Source organism: Mastigoproctus giganteus, chromosome 2, assembly GCF_048544385.1.
Source record: "Mastigoproctus giganteus isolate SK-2022 chromosome 2, ASM4854438v1, whole genome shotgun sequence".
NCBI lineage: Eukaryota > Metazoa > Arthropoda > Arachnida > Uropygi > Thelyphonidae > Mastigoproctus > Mastigoproctus giganteus.
The window spans coordinates 194,565,498-194,581,290 of NC_143576.1; the positions used below are offsets into that span (position 1 = coordinate 194,565,498).

General features: G+C 34.6%; 1 protein-coding gene across 4 annotated transcripts in view; it reads right to left on the reverse strand.

The window, feature by feature from the left end:
- Brd7-9 (Bromodomain containing 7/9) overlaps positions 1-15,793 on the reverse strand; it is a 143,040-nt gene that overhangs the window by 22,928 nt on the left and 104,319 nt on the right. For 2 of the 4 annotated variants that reach the window (XM_090368880.1, XM_090368878.1), the window contains exons 9-11: positions 13,686-13,784; positions 5,333-5,468; positions 1,312-1,420 (exon numbers count right to left, since the gene is read on the reverse strand). In XM_090368880.1, coding sequence (XP_090225006.1) covers positions 1,312-1,420; positions 5,333-5,468; positions 13,686-13,784 — 344 coding nt within the window. Of the gene's footprint in view, positions 1-1,311; positions 1,421-5,332; positions 5,469-13,685; positions 13,788-15,793 lie in introns of all 4 variants that reach the window. The other 2 variants (XM_090368879.1, XM_090368877.1) reach the window with 1 other exon arrangement.

The following is a 15,793-nucleotide window of genomic DNA, read 5'->3' on the forward strand; positions in this document are numbered from 1 at the left end:
GGTTTTGGAGCAGAAGGTATGTTGGGATATTCTGCTATATGCTTGGATTTCCCAGGAAAACAAGAAATATTGGTCATACAAAAGTTACAATGGTTTATGTGGTCTCAAGGCTCCCACCATATCACCAGAACAGAAAAAGGCATCGATTTATGACTACCTCTAAGCCAGCCTATATGTCCTTGAATACGAGTTACAGGAAATCTTTGGAGTCCATACTTTATTTTGATCTCCGACCTTACATCCAAAATAGAGTTCATAGGCTTTTCTCACAAGTTGTGACAGTGGCAATTTTAATACTTCTTAGCAAATGTAGCAAAAGCTATCAGGCTTATTTTGACAAGAACACAACATATTTCATGTACAGTTCAGGTACATGCACATAAGAACACAATTAAGAAATTGTAGATTTTTATTTCTAATTTAAACAGAGTTCATGATTTACACTAATTCATTAAAACACTTGTTTACAAACACTAGTTCACTCTCTGAAAAACTTTGAAATGTGAAAATGCTTGTTTTTTGTGGAACTCACTCGTATTCTTTTGCAATATACTGGTAGGGAAGTTTCTAGAAAGCTCACAATGTTTCTAGAGAACTTCATCAAAAGTTCCAGAACCTTCCAGGAACATCATCACCTTTCTTCTACATGTAAAAATGTTCTAGAATGTTTTGGAACATTCTCAAATGTTGTAGAAATCTCCTAAATGCTTTAGAAATCTCCTGAAATTTCTAGGAAAAATAAAATAAAACTAAATAGTTAAAACAGATGGAAAAGATGATTAAACCAACTACAGGTCTTGGTTTTCAGTCACTAACCTACAGTAAAACTGAGGGCAATGAGACCTCTAAATAGTTCATGTCATAGGCATCTTTATAAATAACGATGCTTGTTACATGAACTATACATAACTGTTTCAAAACAAACTAATATTCAAGTTTATAACTGCAAATATAGTAAGTTGAAAAACTTATCCATCAAGCTTGTTTATAACCACTAATGGATGGCACATCAGTACCATTTAAGGCTGATGTGCCAAGATTAAATAATTTGGATGAATAGTTAATAGTTGCAGTAATAAAAATATTCTTGTAATCATCATATTTCTGCTGAGGAAAGACTTTTCATAGATTGGAGTGGGGGAGAGGAGGGAAGGAGAGAAAGTTGGAATAGATCCATGTTTAAAATAAAGGGCGAGTATGTAAGCTATAAATAATAATTAAATTTTTTTTTAATACTACTAACAAAAATGGAAAAAACTTCAGCCAAAAGCTGAATTAAAAAAAAAAAAAAAAATGCATATCGCTACTCACCTCGTCCAGAATTTTTACAGTTTTTGAATGTTCACCTCCAGTTAACACATCCAATAAGTTGTCTACCATATTCATAACATAATCACAATCCTTGGCAAAACTTGTCAAACTGAAATGATTTTGAAACATATAAAGCAAAATCTACAGTAAAGATTAAAGGTATAAGCAAAATCTACAGCAATATATTAATTTAATAGCTGTTGGCTAAATTATTAACAATCTTTTATATACTAAATTTAATCAAATATAAACTAACTGTGGTTATAAGATGGGCTCTGAGTTTGGTATGTATCTAAAAATCCTCTAGTCTAAAAACAAATTGCATTTAGTTTTTCACATCTTTACACTTAAATCCTCTCAAAAATTATACTAAAAATAAGAAAAGCTACCCCAATCTCCCTGCTCCCCAATCATTATATTTACATCCATCATCATCAAGTGTTATCCATTTAGTGTCTTTCAAACTAAAAACAGCTTTTCTGATATCCATTACACATGAAATGCAGCATTTAATTATAGCTTTCACAATCATATCACTTTATATGCCAGTCAGTAAGCAATAGTCTTTGCACAATTTGAAAGAGAAACACCTATGTACAACACTGCAAATTTTGATGTGCTTTTGAAAGCTTTAAATAATCGATAAAAATAATAATACCAACACTATTCAACATATTAGGAAAACAAAACATTTTATTCAAATATTACACACAGAACAGCATAAGCATTTTGATTCTAAGGAATCTTCTTCAGAGCTGTTGAACGTTCAACAAAGAAAGTGAGAACACTTACAGTTACTGTTGGTATGTGCATTTATCAGCACAAGGGCTATTCAGAGATTGTCTGTGAGAAGAGATAGCTCATTTTAAAATGCTATATTAAATCAGAATTTTTAACTTTGATCTAGAATTTAGAATTTATGAACTGGATCTCTTTCAAACAATTAAAATCATTCAAGTCTGCTTCATTTCCTAATAAATGTTTTAGGGTCAATGACTACTGAAAGTCTGACAAAGAATGCTGCCCAAGTATTGCAATGGTAACTGCAGTCAACAAGGTTGTGCTATCTTTTATCTGTGTTACAATGTACATGTTCAAGAGGATTCTCATCTATTAACAGATATGAATCAAATGTATATGGCAAATATGTGCTAACTAAAACTACCCCCTCCTGCTGATTTATTCTGAAACTAGATTTCCAGGGTTGTAGTTTCTGCTTAATCTTGAAAAGTTTGTAACTTGTTTGTGTCTGCCAGATTTTAAGCCATTTAACTTTTACAAATGCTTTCGATTAATATTTTATAATCAGTGAGTGGTACTATCATGTAATTGAGGGTGCTTGAATTCTGCTGGTTCATACCCAGGAATCCAGCGGAATGTTATTGTCTGGTATTTTTCTTCTAAAATGCCATAAATGACTAATTTCTTTCATTGGATGAACTATTTTTCCAAGATAAATACCACACTCAGAGTTGGTATATATTAAGATCTGAGAGATGGAACTGGTTAATTAACATGTTTTAATGCTAGAAGAATGGTGTACAGTTTGGCAGTCTAAATACTACATTCTTCCAGAATGGAGAGACGGCAGAATAAATGTATGAGAAACTGCTGCTGTTCTGTTCATTTTTTTCAAATTGACTTGCTATCAATTTGAAAACAATGAGAACTATCAATGGAGCTGCATGTAGTTGTCAGATGTGGCACATGGCTAATGAATTTTGTTCCCAAAGTTCAAAGTAGCCATCATAAGAGGAGAATATTCTCAAGGGGATCTAATTGGTCTATTTACAGGCAAACATCCCAACTGTTCATCAAATTTTTTAATCAAATAGCAGATTTATTTTCGCTTACTTTACTCGCATAAAACTGCCTAATGTAGATCAAAGATGTATTTCATAATGGAATATGAAGACAGACATTGAATTTTAGCCACACACTTAAGCAGAAGCATTTTCTTTCTGAGATGTAATGGGGTTTGTTTGCTTTCACACAAAGGCTTTGAACTGGACATGTTCAAAAAGCTCCCAAGGCAATTTCTGGGGATCAGAAAAATCTGGGGATTTTTCTGATCCCTAGAAACATACAAATCTGGGGATTTTTCTGATCCCCAGATTTGTATGTTTTGTTAACTGTCCCTTCATCTGTGAACATGATTTTTTCCAGAATTTCATTATCCTTGTTGACTCTATCAAGCATGGTGATTGCAAATTCTTTATGGGCAATCCTATCATCTTGTGTAATCACTTGCAATTTGTAAGGGTGTAGCTTCAAATATTTTTGTAAGACATTATGCACAGTTGAATGAGGCAACTGCAACTGACGAGCTGCAGCTCATGTTGACATGCGTGGACTGCGAAGAAAGACCTCTTGTATGCACTTGACATTTTCAACAGACACACAAGGCTGCCCTGCACCTTTCTTGTGCCCAACACTTCCGGTGTCTTTAAACTTTTTGTACCAAGCATGTATCAATTTCATCGGACCTGCATGTCAAGATCTCCTTTTGATAAACCACTCCATGCACTGTGCTTTCTCCTGTAGATTCATGGCAACCGACTGACTAATAGCTGATTACTCAGCTGACCGACCAGTAAAACTGGCTGAGCTAATCAGCTGCTTTACTTGTGCTGTCTGAAACCGAAAAAGGATGTTTGCAGAATAGATAAGTATAAATTTGTCTCCAACCAGAGAATAAGTAATTGTTGGACTAAACTTCTGTCAAGTGTTGTGGAAATAGGTAGTTGAATTAAATTTAGAGAGTTGTATATATTTCCTTTCTTGCATCATTTTGCCAATACTAATATTAACTCACTACATGGTCTCAATTTGTTTACAAGGCTCATTATAAAGACCTAGTCGTAACAAATTCCACTCCTCTACAAAGACAGACTTTAACATGAGGTAAGTTCTAGGAGATCCATGTCCACCAATCTCTCTCTCTCTCTCTCTCTCTAGCATTCCATATGTGGTCAACTGGGGTCAAGTTTGGAGATACAGGATTCAGCAGAATTCTGAAACATAACCAATTCATATTAAGTTTAGACTGAGGTAGTAACATTTCAATAAAGGACTTGGATAAAATTCTGAAGTGGGATAAAAATCTTTATTTGATTAGCTACTAATGATGATAATCCAAGTAGTGCCCCCCCCCATCATACACTCCCAACTAATTCTGTATACCATTCACAGTCAGGCATCTCTCTCTCTCACCAAAATTTATATTGGTGAGAGAGAAAGATATGTCTGACTATCATTTCCCAATGGTATTCTGCTGTTTGGCTTAGTGGGATGTTGTAACCTTTGTCCAACTTTAGTGCTTCCACATTTGACACTGTTGTCTTAACCTTGAAATTTTCATTCTTGACACAGTTAAGGCACAGTCACATTCTGAAATGAATTTTGCCCATCTCAGACTGTGACTCTGTTGCCAATAACTGTCCAACACTCCAATGCTACTAAATGTCTATGTTGCATTCTACATAAACAGGAAACATAATCATAGGTTTCCTGTTTATACATTCTATATAGCAGGAGTGGCCAACTTAATTTGTGATGCGATCTACTTTTTTCCTTCAAAATGTGCCGCGATCTACCATCTCAAAAATTTCATTGCACAAGGTGCACAAATCTAGCGATGACTCTATATTTAAAATTCGTCGTGATTGACCGAAATTAAATCTGCGATCGACTTGTTGGCCACCCCTGCTATATAGCATTAGATTAAAATGAATAGTGGTATAGAATTTACATACATTCTACATAGCATTAGATTAAAATGAATGGTGTTACAGTAAGCACTTTTATGGTTTGCATGTTATAGAAATAAAAACCATATTTTGACATTACATCATGTTCTCTCATGTTAAATTACATCAGGATGTCAAATCTGATGCAAACTTTTATGCCTACATTTAAAAAATAAAAGAAAATGTGGCTCTAACTTAACTTGTGAACATCAGTATATTATTACAGAAATTATTCATCCTTAATACAAAAAATGCTAAATAATAAAAATTACCTTTCTGCATACTGAACACCTAATTCATCACCATATGTAGATAGCAAAATATCTGATTCATCCTTTGTAACATTGGAAAATGTGGAATCATAATGAGGTGCATAGGTACTGTAAGCACCATAATTCAAATAATTCACTGAAACAAAAAGCCAAATTAAATGAAATATACAAATTGAAAAATGAAAAAAAAAAGTAGTTAAATTTCTAAAAATACCACTAGATAAAAATGCTTAATTGGGGATTGTATACAAACATATATTCTCCCATACAAGAAGCAGATCAGTCCATGAACACACACACACACACACACACACACACACACACACACACACACACTGCCCTAAGGTGCTAATGTGCCTTAAAAATCTGGTTTTCTCATTCCATGATAGTGATATGAGGTAATTTTTTCACCTCTTTTTTGAATCCGGATATACTGATCTCCGGATTCAAATATCAGTATTCTTATTGATATTAATCAGAATTATTCTTAGTGTATCAGGTTCTGGAGCAATAGATATTTCTAATTTATTGTATAATATTAGTTCAGAAGATGATTTCAATATGACTACACAATTTTATATTGTAAATTGTCATATGTATTTCACGTAAAAAGAAAGTAAAACTGTATCATGTTAAAAAAAAATAATAATAAAAACTAAACATTTTAAAAAAAATCATTTTGTTAGAAAGACTAATTTTTCTTTTTATTTTTAATGTGTACCCAATTTTTAAAATTAATATAATCAATGTCATTTTCATTTTCCAGGAAATGAAATAATGTCTCTGCAGCTTATTTTACAAGCTAGTTGTAATCCCTCACTGTTCTCCTCTTCTAAAATTCTGCTTATGTCTCCCATCGGCTCCTGTACACTTTGAATTCGGCACCTCCATAGCCAGGAGCAGCAGTGCGTAGCACACGCTTCTTGATTAGACCGGGGTTCAAGCCCGTGCCCACCGAATACGGAGGAGGCGGAAAGGTCAGGGAATGACCACCGCATATCCCCGGAGCAATATGGTCTTAGTTGCTAATGCTCCTAAAAACCAAATAACAAACAAACAAACAGCACTTTGAATTAATTAATCATTGGTCAATTTTTTCAATTTTTCATATCCAGGTTAATTTTCATCCACATTTAACCACTGATTAATATTTTCTTCATCTAAATATTTACATCTTTTAATATGTTGTAATGATTTCTTTCATGTCATGAATATCCACTTCAAAATTATCTTCAGTGATCCCAAAGTTGTCAGGTAATTTTTTTTTTTTAATGCTGTTTCCACCGTTTTACTCTTGCCTTCTGTCCATGCTGTAGAAATGTTTTAGATAGCATCTTTAATTGATAGTGATTTCCAAAATAAGAGGATTCTTGATTCTTTTCTTCACCATCAAGGCCATTATCAAGTTCTTTGTATACAATCTTTCATGGTCTCAATTTCTGGTATGAATACTAACATATAAGAGTAAAACGGTGAGGAATTAGAAATTGTTGAAGTTAAACATAAGAAAGGCACCTGGGGTGGATGGGATCTATCCAGTTATTTTAAAGGAGGCGGCAAAGCAACTAAGCAAACCCTTAGCCATAATTATGAGAGCATCCTTGGACTCAGGGGAGGTTCCCACGGACTGGAGATGTGCAAATGTGTCCCCAATTCACAAAGGTGGATCGAAGGGTGACACGAGTAATTACAGACCAGTTAGTTTAACTTCTGTTACGGGTAAAATAATGGAGTCACTGGTTAAAGATGCATTGCAGGATCATCTAGACAAGACTGCAGCAATAATTCAAACACAGCATGGGTTTGTTAAGGGAAAGTCTTGTCTGACAAATTTGATTGGTTATTATGATGTGGTCACAAAGGAACTGGATGCAAAAAATAATTTTGATATCATATACTTGGATTTCAGGAAAGCTTTTGACACTGTTGCGCATGGAAGACTACTGTACAAATTGGAGCAGAATGGTATTAAGGGTAAGTTGCTACAATGGATAAAAGGATGGTTAAGTGGGAGAAGACAGAGGGTGGTAATCAATGGGTGCTGCTCTTCGTGGACTAATGTTATTAGTGGAGTCCCACAGGGTTCGGTGTTGGGTCCACTGTTGTTTTGTGTATTTATCAATGATATTGATGAAGGTATATCAGGCTTAATGTCGAAGTTTGCAGATGACACAAAGGTTGGCAGGGTTGTTAATGACAGTAATGGCAGTGTGCTACTGCAACAGGATCTAGATAATTTGGGCAGATGGGCTAAGAAGTGGCAACTGAAGTTCAACCTTGACAAGTGCAAAGTACTGCATATGGGTAGAAGTAACCCCAGAGAAGCGTACCAACTGTGTGGTACTACACTTAAGGTGGTAGAAAATGAAAAAGACCTGGGAGTAATTGTGCAGTCAGATATGAAGTTTTCTGAGCAGTGCAGACAGGCTGCTAGGGCGGGTCATGGGGTTTTGTCAATGATATATAGGAATTTTGCTAGCAGGGAAAAGGAGGTGATTGTCCCTCTGTATAAGGCAATGGTCAGGCCAAGCCTTGAGTACTGCGTACAGGTCTGGAGGCCTCATTTTAGGAAGGATGTAGATTTGCTCAAGCGTGTACAGAGAAGAGCAACACGATTGGTGAGGGGAATGAAGGGATTCTCTTACCAAGAGAGGCTTAAGTTCTGCAAATTGCAGTGGCTGGAGACTAGGCACCTGCGCGGTGATCTGATTGAGGTCTATAAGGCCTTGAATGGGTTGAGCACGCTGAATTCTGATGGGATCCTTCCACTTGTTCAGATTACGAACCTACGGGGACATAAGTTCAAATTAAGAAAGGACAGATGTAGAATAGACGTGCAGAAATTTGCCTTTAGCCAGCGGGTGGTTAATTGCTGGAACAAACTTCCATCTGTCGTTGTGGAAGTTGATAGGTTAAATAAATTTAAGGAGGAACTGGACAGGCATTTGGAGGGAATGGTGTGATTTTTTTTTTTTTTTTTTTTTGGCTGATGCTGCATAAGCTCCTACACTTGCTTTCTTGCATCATGTGCCACTACTACTACTACTACTATATGAGTGAGCACTGTTTGCCAATAAAGTCGTGTTTCACCAAAATTGTAAATTTCTGCTAGAAAAATACTCTCCTTCTCAATAAGCTTCACTAATTTGTCAAAGAACAACACTGCTCTCATGTTATTAGCACTTGGTTTTTCACCTTGTATTTCTAACTTCCTTATACCACGCGTCTCTTCAAATGGTTTAAAGTATTTAAACTGTTTAATATATGGACACTGAAAATAAGATATTTCAAAATAACCCCCCCCTCCATATAAAATTACAATGATATAATTTTTATTGGCAGACCGAGACTATTACAAGTATTTTTAATGACTTCAATAATATCAAGGAAAGACTGGAATATATACAAGAGAAGCAGAATAATAGTTTCAATTTCTTAAAAAAATAAAAGGAACATTTTATATTATAATAATTATGGGCTTGAATCTCATAATCCATTAATTATTTATCAGCTTTAAAATGCTTATAAGTATTCATCAGTGGAAGAGGACCTAAATCTGAAATTAAGTTATCAATGGATAAACGTATTCTGAATGGTTATTCAAAACAGCCCAAAACAGCAGCAAAAAAAAAAAAAAAAAAAAAAAAAATTAATTTAATAAGTAGAAATATTAGACAATGGATAAGATTACACTGGTCAGCATCAATTTCCTCCCTGAAATAATTTTGACAGATTCTCATCGGAAATATATTCAAAAACTGAGATATGTGCTTAAGAAGTTCTCATCAGGTAGGTTAATAACCAAAAAACCAAGACCTGTCATTAAAGCTTCATTTTCTACGTTCCCATTTAAGACTTTTTTCCTGAAAAATTGGAAGCAGTCTCCAAAAAACACGGTGAAAGGTTTCACCAAGATATTCATATGGAAGACACCAATGAACGATTATAAAAGGCAACACATGACAAAATAAATGTTTTCTTATCAATAAACATTTTTGTAAATAGAATAAAGATAATAGACTTATTGTTCAATATTTAGTACTGTATGTAACATTTTCTTAATATATATGAAATCTTTTTTTATTTCAAACTTCTTGACTTTAATCCCTTCTCCCTTAAAATTGGTGGGTGTTACAGCACTACGGTTGCCATATTTTAATTCAGCAATGTCAAATTTACAAGAATCACACTGAATTTTAACAGAGAGCGAAAAAAAATTCATTTGCCGACCAGTGTTATCTTTCCTGATTCTTTTCAAAAACCATAAATGCTATTTAAATCTTCTGATTATAATCTGATACTTGGAATTTAATTTTCTTTTTTAAATAGGTCAGAATTAGGGAACTAAAACCAATGTTGTTTATACTATAAGATATTGACCAGGTCACAAATGCATTTATATTATTAGCACTAGAACACTGGCTATTATTTTTCTCTTCAGTTTAACCTCCCACCAATAAGAATATAATGGTTTAATCATTCTATATAAAAGGTGCAGGATATGTGTGTACAGTTTACCTCTGAAGAAGTAGAAATGAAGAGCTTTCATTAAACTTCAGGTGACTCCAAACACTTCCTTCCGATTATTATTATTAGCCATAAACAAATTCCCGAGTTACCCTGAGAGAGAGAGAGAGAAATCACCAAGAAAGAAAAGGATAGTAATAGTAGCATGTGATGCAAAAAAGCAAGCATATGAGCTTATGTAGCATCAGCAAAAAAAAAAAAAAAAATCACACAACCATTCCCTCTAAATGTTTGTCCAGTTCCTCCTTGAATTTATTTAACCTATCAACTTGGAAGTTTGTTCCAGCAATTAATCACCAGCTGGCTAAATGCAAATTTCCTCACATCTATTCTACAACTGTCTTTCCTTTCCTCAATTTGAATTTATGCCCCCTTGGGTACGTAATCTGAGCAAGAGGAATAATCCCATCAGAATTCAGCATGCTCAATCCATTCAAGGCCTTACACACCTCTGTAAACTGCAGCGGTTGGAGACTAGGCACTATGCAGGTGCCTAGTCTCCAGCCGTTGCAGTTTAGAGAACTTAAGCCTCTCTTGGTAAGAGGATCCTTCATTCCCCTCACCAATCTTGTTGCCCTTTTCTGTACACACTCAAGCAAATCTACATCCTTCCTAAAATGAGGCCTCCAGACCTGTATGCAATACTCAAGGCATGGCCTGACCATTGCCAGTACCACACATTTGGTACGTTCCTCTGGGGTTACTTCTGCCCATATGCAGTACTTTGCATTTGTCAATGTTAAACTTCAGTTGCCACTTCTCAGCCCATCTGTCCAAATTTTCTAGATCCTGTTGCAGTAGCACACTGCCATTGCTGTCATTAACAACCCTGCCAACCTTTGTATCATCTGCAAACTTCAACACTAAGCCTGATATACCTTCATCAATATCATTGATAAATATACAAAACAAGTGGTCCCAACACTGAACCCTGTGGGACTCCACTAATAACATTAGTCCAAGAAGAGCAGCATCCATTGATTACCACCCTCTGTCTTCTCCCACTAAACCACCCTTTTATCCATTGTAGAAACTTATCCTTAATACCATTCTGCTCCAATTTGTACAGTAGTCTTCCATGTGCAACAGTGTCAAAATCTTTCCTGAAATCCAAGTATATGATATCAAAATTATTTTTTGCATCCAGTTCTTTTGGAACCACATCATAGTATCCAATGAAATTTGTCAGACAATACTTTCCCTTAACAAACCCATGCTGTGTCTGAATTATTGCTGCAGTTTTGTCTAGGATGATGATATCTAGCTCAGGACCCTGGGTTTGCCAGGCCATGCTCACCAGATGTGAGCCCCTGGGTAACCCCAGGGGCTCACATCTGGTGAGCATGGGCCTGGTTACATGGCTTGGATTGTTTCTTTCTGTGGGTCTCAAACAAAGAGCTTTGCTCATATATTCAATAAAGTCAAGTTGAATTACAATATTTTCAAATATTTGGATACTTATGGTAATCTTGTGCAAGAAACAACATTTACCAACACAAAGGAAAATTTGACATAAGTGTAGTAGCTACTATTTCTTTAGCAATGCTCTCCATAATAGTATGTAAGTTCGGCTTTCATTTCAGCTAAGGGAGATAAATTATTAGCGTACACACTGTCCAAGAAATCTCCATGAGAGAGCCATTTTAAAGATTTTTCAAGACTATGAATAACTGCTTTCTGCACACATGCAATGTTTTCAGACATTCTTACATACTGATTTCTTCAGTAACTTTCTTCTTATTTTCATACAGAGAACCAGCCTCGTCACACCTTTCTAACCATCCTCTTAATTCCTAGTCTGGATATTCTCTGCTGTGTAATCTTAAATTCCTACTGTACCAAATAAAAGTTACTAACAACAAAACACATGAACAGTGTACATAATACATTATATATATATATATTTTTTTCATAACTGCCTGTGAAATTTTTCAATAGAGGGCATCATGGATCAGTAATAAACTCAGAGTACTGTTATATTTTCTGTGACACCACATCAACAGGTGTAAGTTGAATACAATATGAACCAAATAACCAGACAAGTCAACCAAAATATACAAAAATAAAAATATACATAATGTGATATGAACAAATTTTCCAACTGTATTATATTCTTCCCATTTCCCTAAGTGTTGCAATCTGTTTCTGGAGTACATAAAATTGAGCATTTTAAGGAAAGTGGAATTATTTCTGTAAACCAGGATCTGGTTACTCACAAACAGCATCAGCCAAGTATTTACTTTGAAATATCTTCTCACCATAGCCAGATATTATAAAAAACTTATCAAGAAAATTACTTTAGGATGTGTCATATGTGTGTATATCTGAACATGTGTGTATATCTGAATATGTCAGCAATGGATACAATTCTTGAACAAGTTCCACTCTTAAAAAGTAATATGTTACATTTACAGAATTTACATCAATTTCAATAAATGTCCTTTGGTAACCTTGGCAATTTTATTTATTTTCTCTATGTTAGTGAAAATGCATATAATTTTCAAAAATAATATTTTTGGTAAGTAAGAATAAAATTTTTACAAATTTTTGACCAAATCAATCCCAATATCGAAATTAATTAAAAGAGCAACATTTCTGAATTCCTTACTGAATTCGTTGCTGACCTAGGATTTTGGTTCTGAGAATTTCCATGTGGAATAAGTCACACTGGACTGCAGAATAAACCTAAAACTTGGGTTGTGCTAAATGTAAATTGCAATTAACTAATATGCACTGTGACAAAAATATTTGGACATCATGTATATAAACTCACATTTTTCACATACAGCATAACCCTTATTGCTCAAGCATAGGTAATTTCAACTATAACATCAATAGTTATTGAAAAAAGTTTAATAAAGTTACCTGTCTTTTTTTAAAATGATGTGATGGAGGTAACTAAAGTGTCTAAATTGTTCTTTTTATATCTTCTCTGACAAAGTCCTTCCAACAGATGGAAGGACTTTGTCAAGTCAACAATCAAGCATTCTGCTATTGGGTCACACATGGTGAAGAAAGTTAACTTCTCACTATTCTTTACTAAGTAAAAGTGATCAACAATAAGAGATCATTGTGGATTAACTCCCTACAAGTAGAGATGGTATCTGTGTTTAGGAATTATATCCAACTGACATTGACTAATGATTAGGTTCTATAAATGGGTAATGCAACAAGGTACAATAATTGATCCATATTTTTTTGATAGCAATCTCACTATTCCTGAGGAAGTTAATTTTACAGTGCTTAAATGTGGTTTATTCAAACTAGAGTCTTTTCTGATTACAGGGTGATTAGTGATTATCTAATGATTAATCAAATTAACACTTATACCACATTCAGAAACTGCTGCCTACATCCAAGCAATTATTAAATTTATAAAACAAAATTAGACAATTCAATGAAATAACAAGAGAAAGAAATTAAATCAACCAGCAAGAATCAATATTCACCCAGAGACGTACAGCAGCATAGAGCCTTTCAACGATAAGGTGAATATTTCAGTAGCAACTCACAAGCATACCTGATGCAATACACAACAATTTCTGCATGTACTATAAAACTTAATTTGATTAATCACTACTTGTAGATTTTATCATATATAGCGAAGAAGGTAAACTTATAATTTGTGAATTCTTATTAAAGTTTTATAAAATTGAATGTATCCCCTTTAAGTGCCACTAATGCTATTTTCACATTCAACTGAATATTTCCAGTCCAAAAGGTAAACTGCTCATGGCCACTGATGCGACCAGAAGCAGTTTATTTAATATTCTGCATGCACTGCACAATGATGAAGTCCAAATAAATTAAAAAGAAAAAAACTTACCAGGTTTTATAATATTTCGTGGATCTTCCTTAAAGCCAGCCATAGCACCAGTGCCCTGTGTAAGTTTACCAGCTAACATCTCCAAGTTTACCCTAAGTTCTGCTGCATATATAATGAAAATATAACAACAGTATTAGAAATAAGAATACAGTAGCATACTTTCATAACAAAACAGACATGACTAGTTGAGATTTCAAAGTCAAAGTTAACAATACTGATATATTAAGGAAATTTAACACAAGCAATTACAAGATTTCTAGCACTGAAACCAGGTGTATCAAACCCAAAAACAGTTTGCTCATTTTACCTCCAACCCATAAGCTACACCTTTCAGTGATGCCATATTCATAACATTATCAAAAGAAATTTACTATGAGGGCTATTCAATAAAGAATGATAATTTTTTTTCTTGAAACATACCTTTATTAATCATCCATATTTTGATGATCCTTTTCAAAGTAGTCCCCATTTGATGAAATGCATTTACTCCAACATTTTTGCCATTCTACAAAAACATGGTGGAAGCTATTTTTTGACATGCATTTGAGAACAGCCTCCAATGTCTTTACAACTTCTGACAACTGGAAATGTTTTCCTCACAGCTCCTTCTTTAACTTTGGAAATAAAAAAAAAATTTCACGGTGCAAGGTCAGGGCTGTAGGGTAGATGAGCAACACATTTGACGTTAATGCTGGCTAAGTACTTGATGACAATATGAGCAATGTGAGGGCTTGCACTGTCATGCCACAGCATCCACCGACCTGCATGCAGTGGTAGTCATTTATAATGAATGTGATCCTGAAAAGTGTGCATTACAGTTCCATATTAAGGTCCTGTAACAGTCATATGGCATGGCACAGCATGCTGGTAAACCATTCCTTTGAATGTAAAAAAAAAAAAAAAAAAAAAAAAAAAAGAGAGAGAGAGATGACCATAACTTTTCCTGAAGAAACCACAACTTTTGCTTTTTCCGGTATTGTGATGACATACACTTCCAAACCGAGCTTTGTTGCTTATAGTCGAAACGATGAAGCCATGTCTCATCTGTTGTAATCACCATCTTCAGTAACCATCCATTGCAGTTCCTGAAAACCCCCCATGTGAACTTGCTGTTGCTCAGGTATGAGTAGTCTTGGAATCCAGTGTGCACAAATGTGTGTTGTCATATGAAAATGGTCATTGAAAATACTGTGTACTTCCTACTGATATTCTCAACATTTAAGCCAGTTGCCTTACCGTTATACAACAACCTTCTCTCATGATTACGGAAGCAGTGTTTATGGTTTCTGTGGTTACAACATTGGCTGAAGCGTCAGGACCTCCAATTTTTGTGACTGAATCCTGTCACATCTTTAAACAATTTAAACCACCCATGAGCTGTGTTATATGAAAGTGTAGATTCACCATTAGCCTCTTTTAACATTTCATACACTTCAGCTGATGTCTTCTTGAGATGGAAACAAAATTTGAGAGCAGCATACTGTTTCTCGCATGTCATGTCCATTGTTAAGAAGGTGAAACTGAACAGGCATAAACCTGACCGACTGCTATGGTTACGTTGTGGGTACGAGTCAACCGCACAGTTGCCATGTGATGTATGTAGCTTGTTTTGGTCTTAAATTCTACAGCTCAGCTAGAAATAGCAAGCAGTACAGTTGTTCATGAAAATTATGATCAATCTTTATTGAATAGCACTCGTAAATACAGGAAACTGTAAAATATGGCATATTACAATCTGGAAACACTAAGAAAGCAATCCAGAACTCAAATCAATGATTTCATTTGTCTTTAAGAAGCTATTTTAAAGAATCTAATTGTAAAAAAAAAAAAAAAAAAAAAAGAGGATGACATTTCTGTTTTAGTGATATTGCTTATTCAGTAAATTTCATAACCTAGTGCAAACTACTCTTACAGTTATGTGGTTGGTCATATAGTGTTAACTTGTCTTGCAGCTCATCAGTTACAATGCCAGTAACAGTAAGACTTCTGATATTTGTTATCACATGCCAGAAACTGATTAAATTTCTCCACGGTACATTATTAAAATAAAAATGTCACATAAATTGATAAAGAGTGCACATATCATGGTATAATTATTCCTTAAGAAG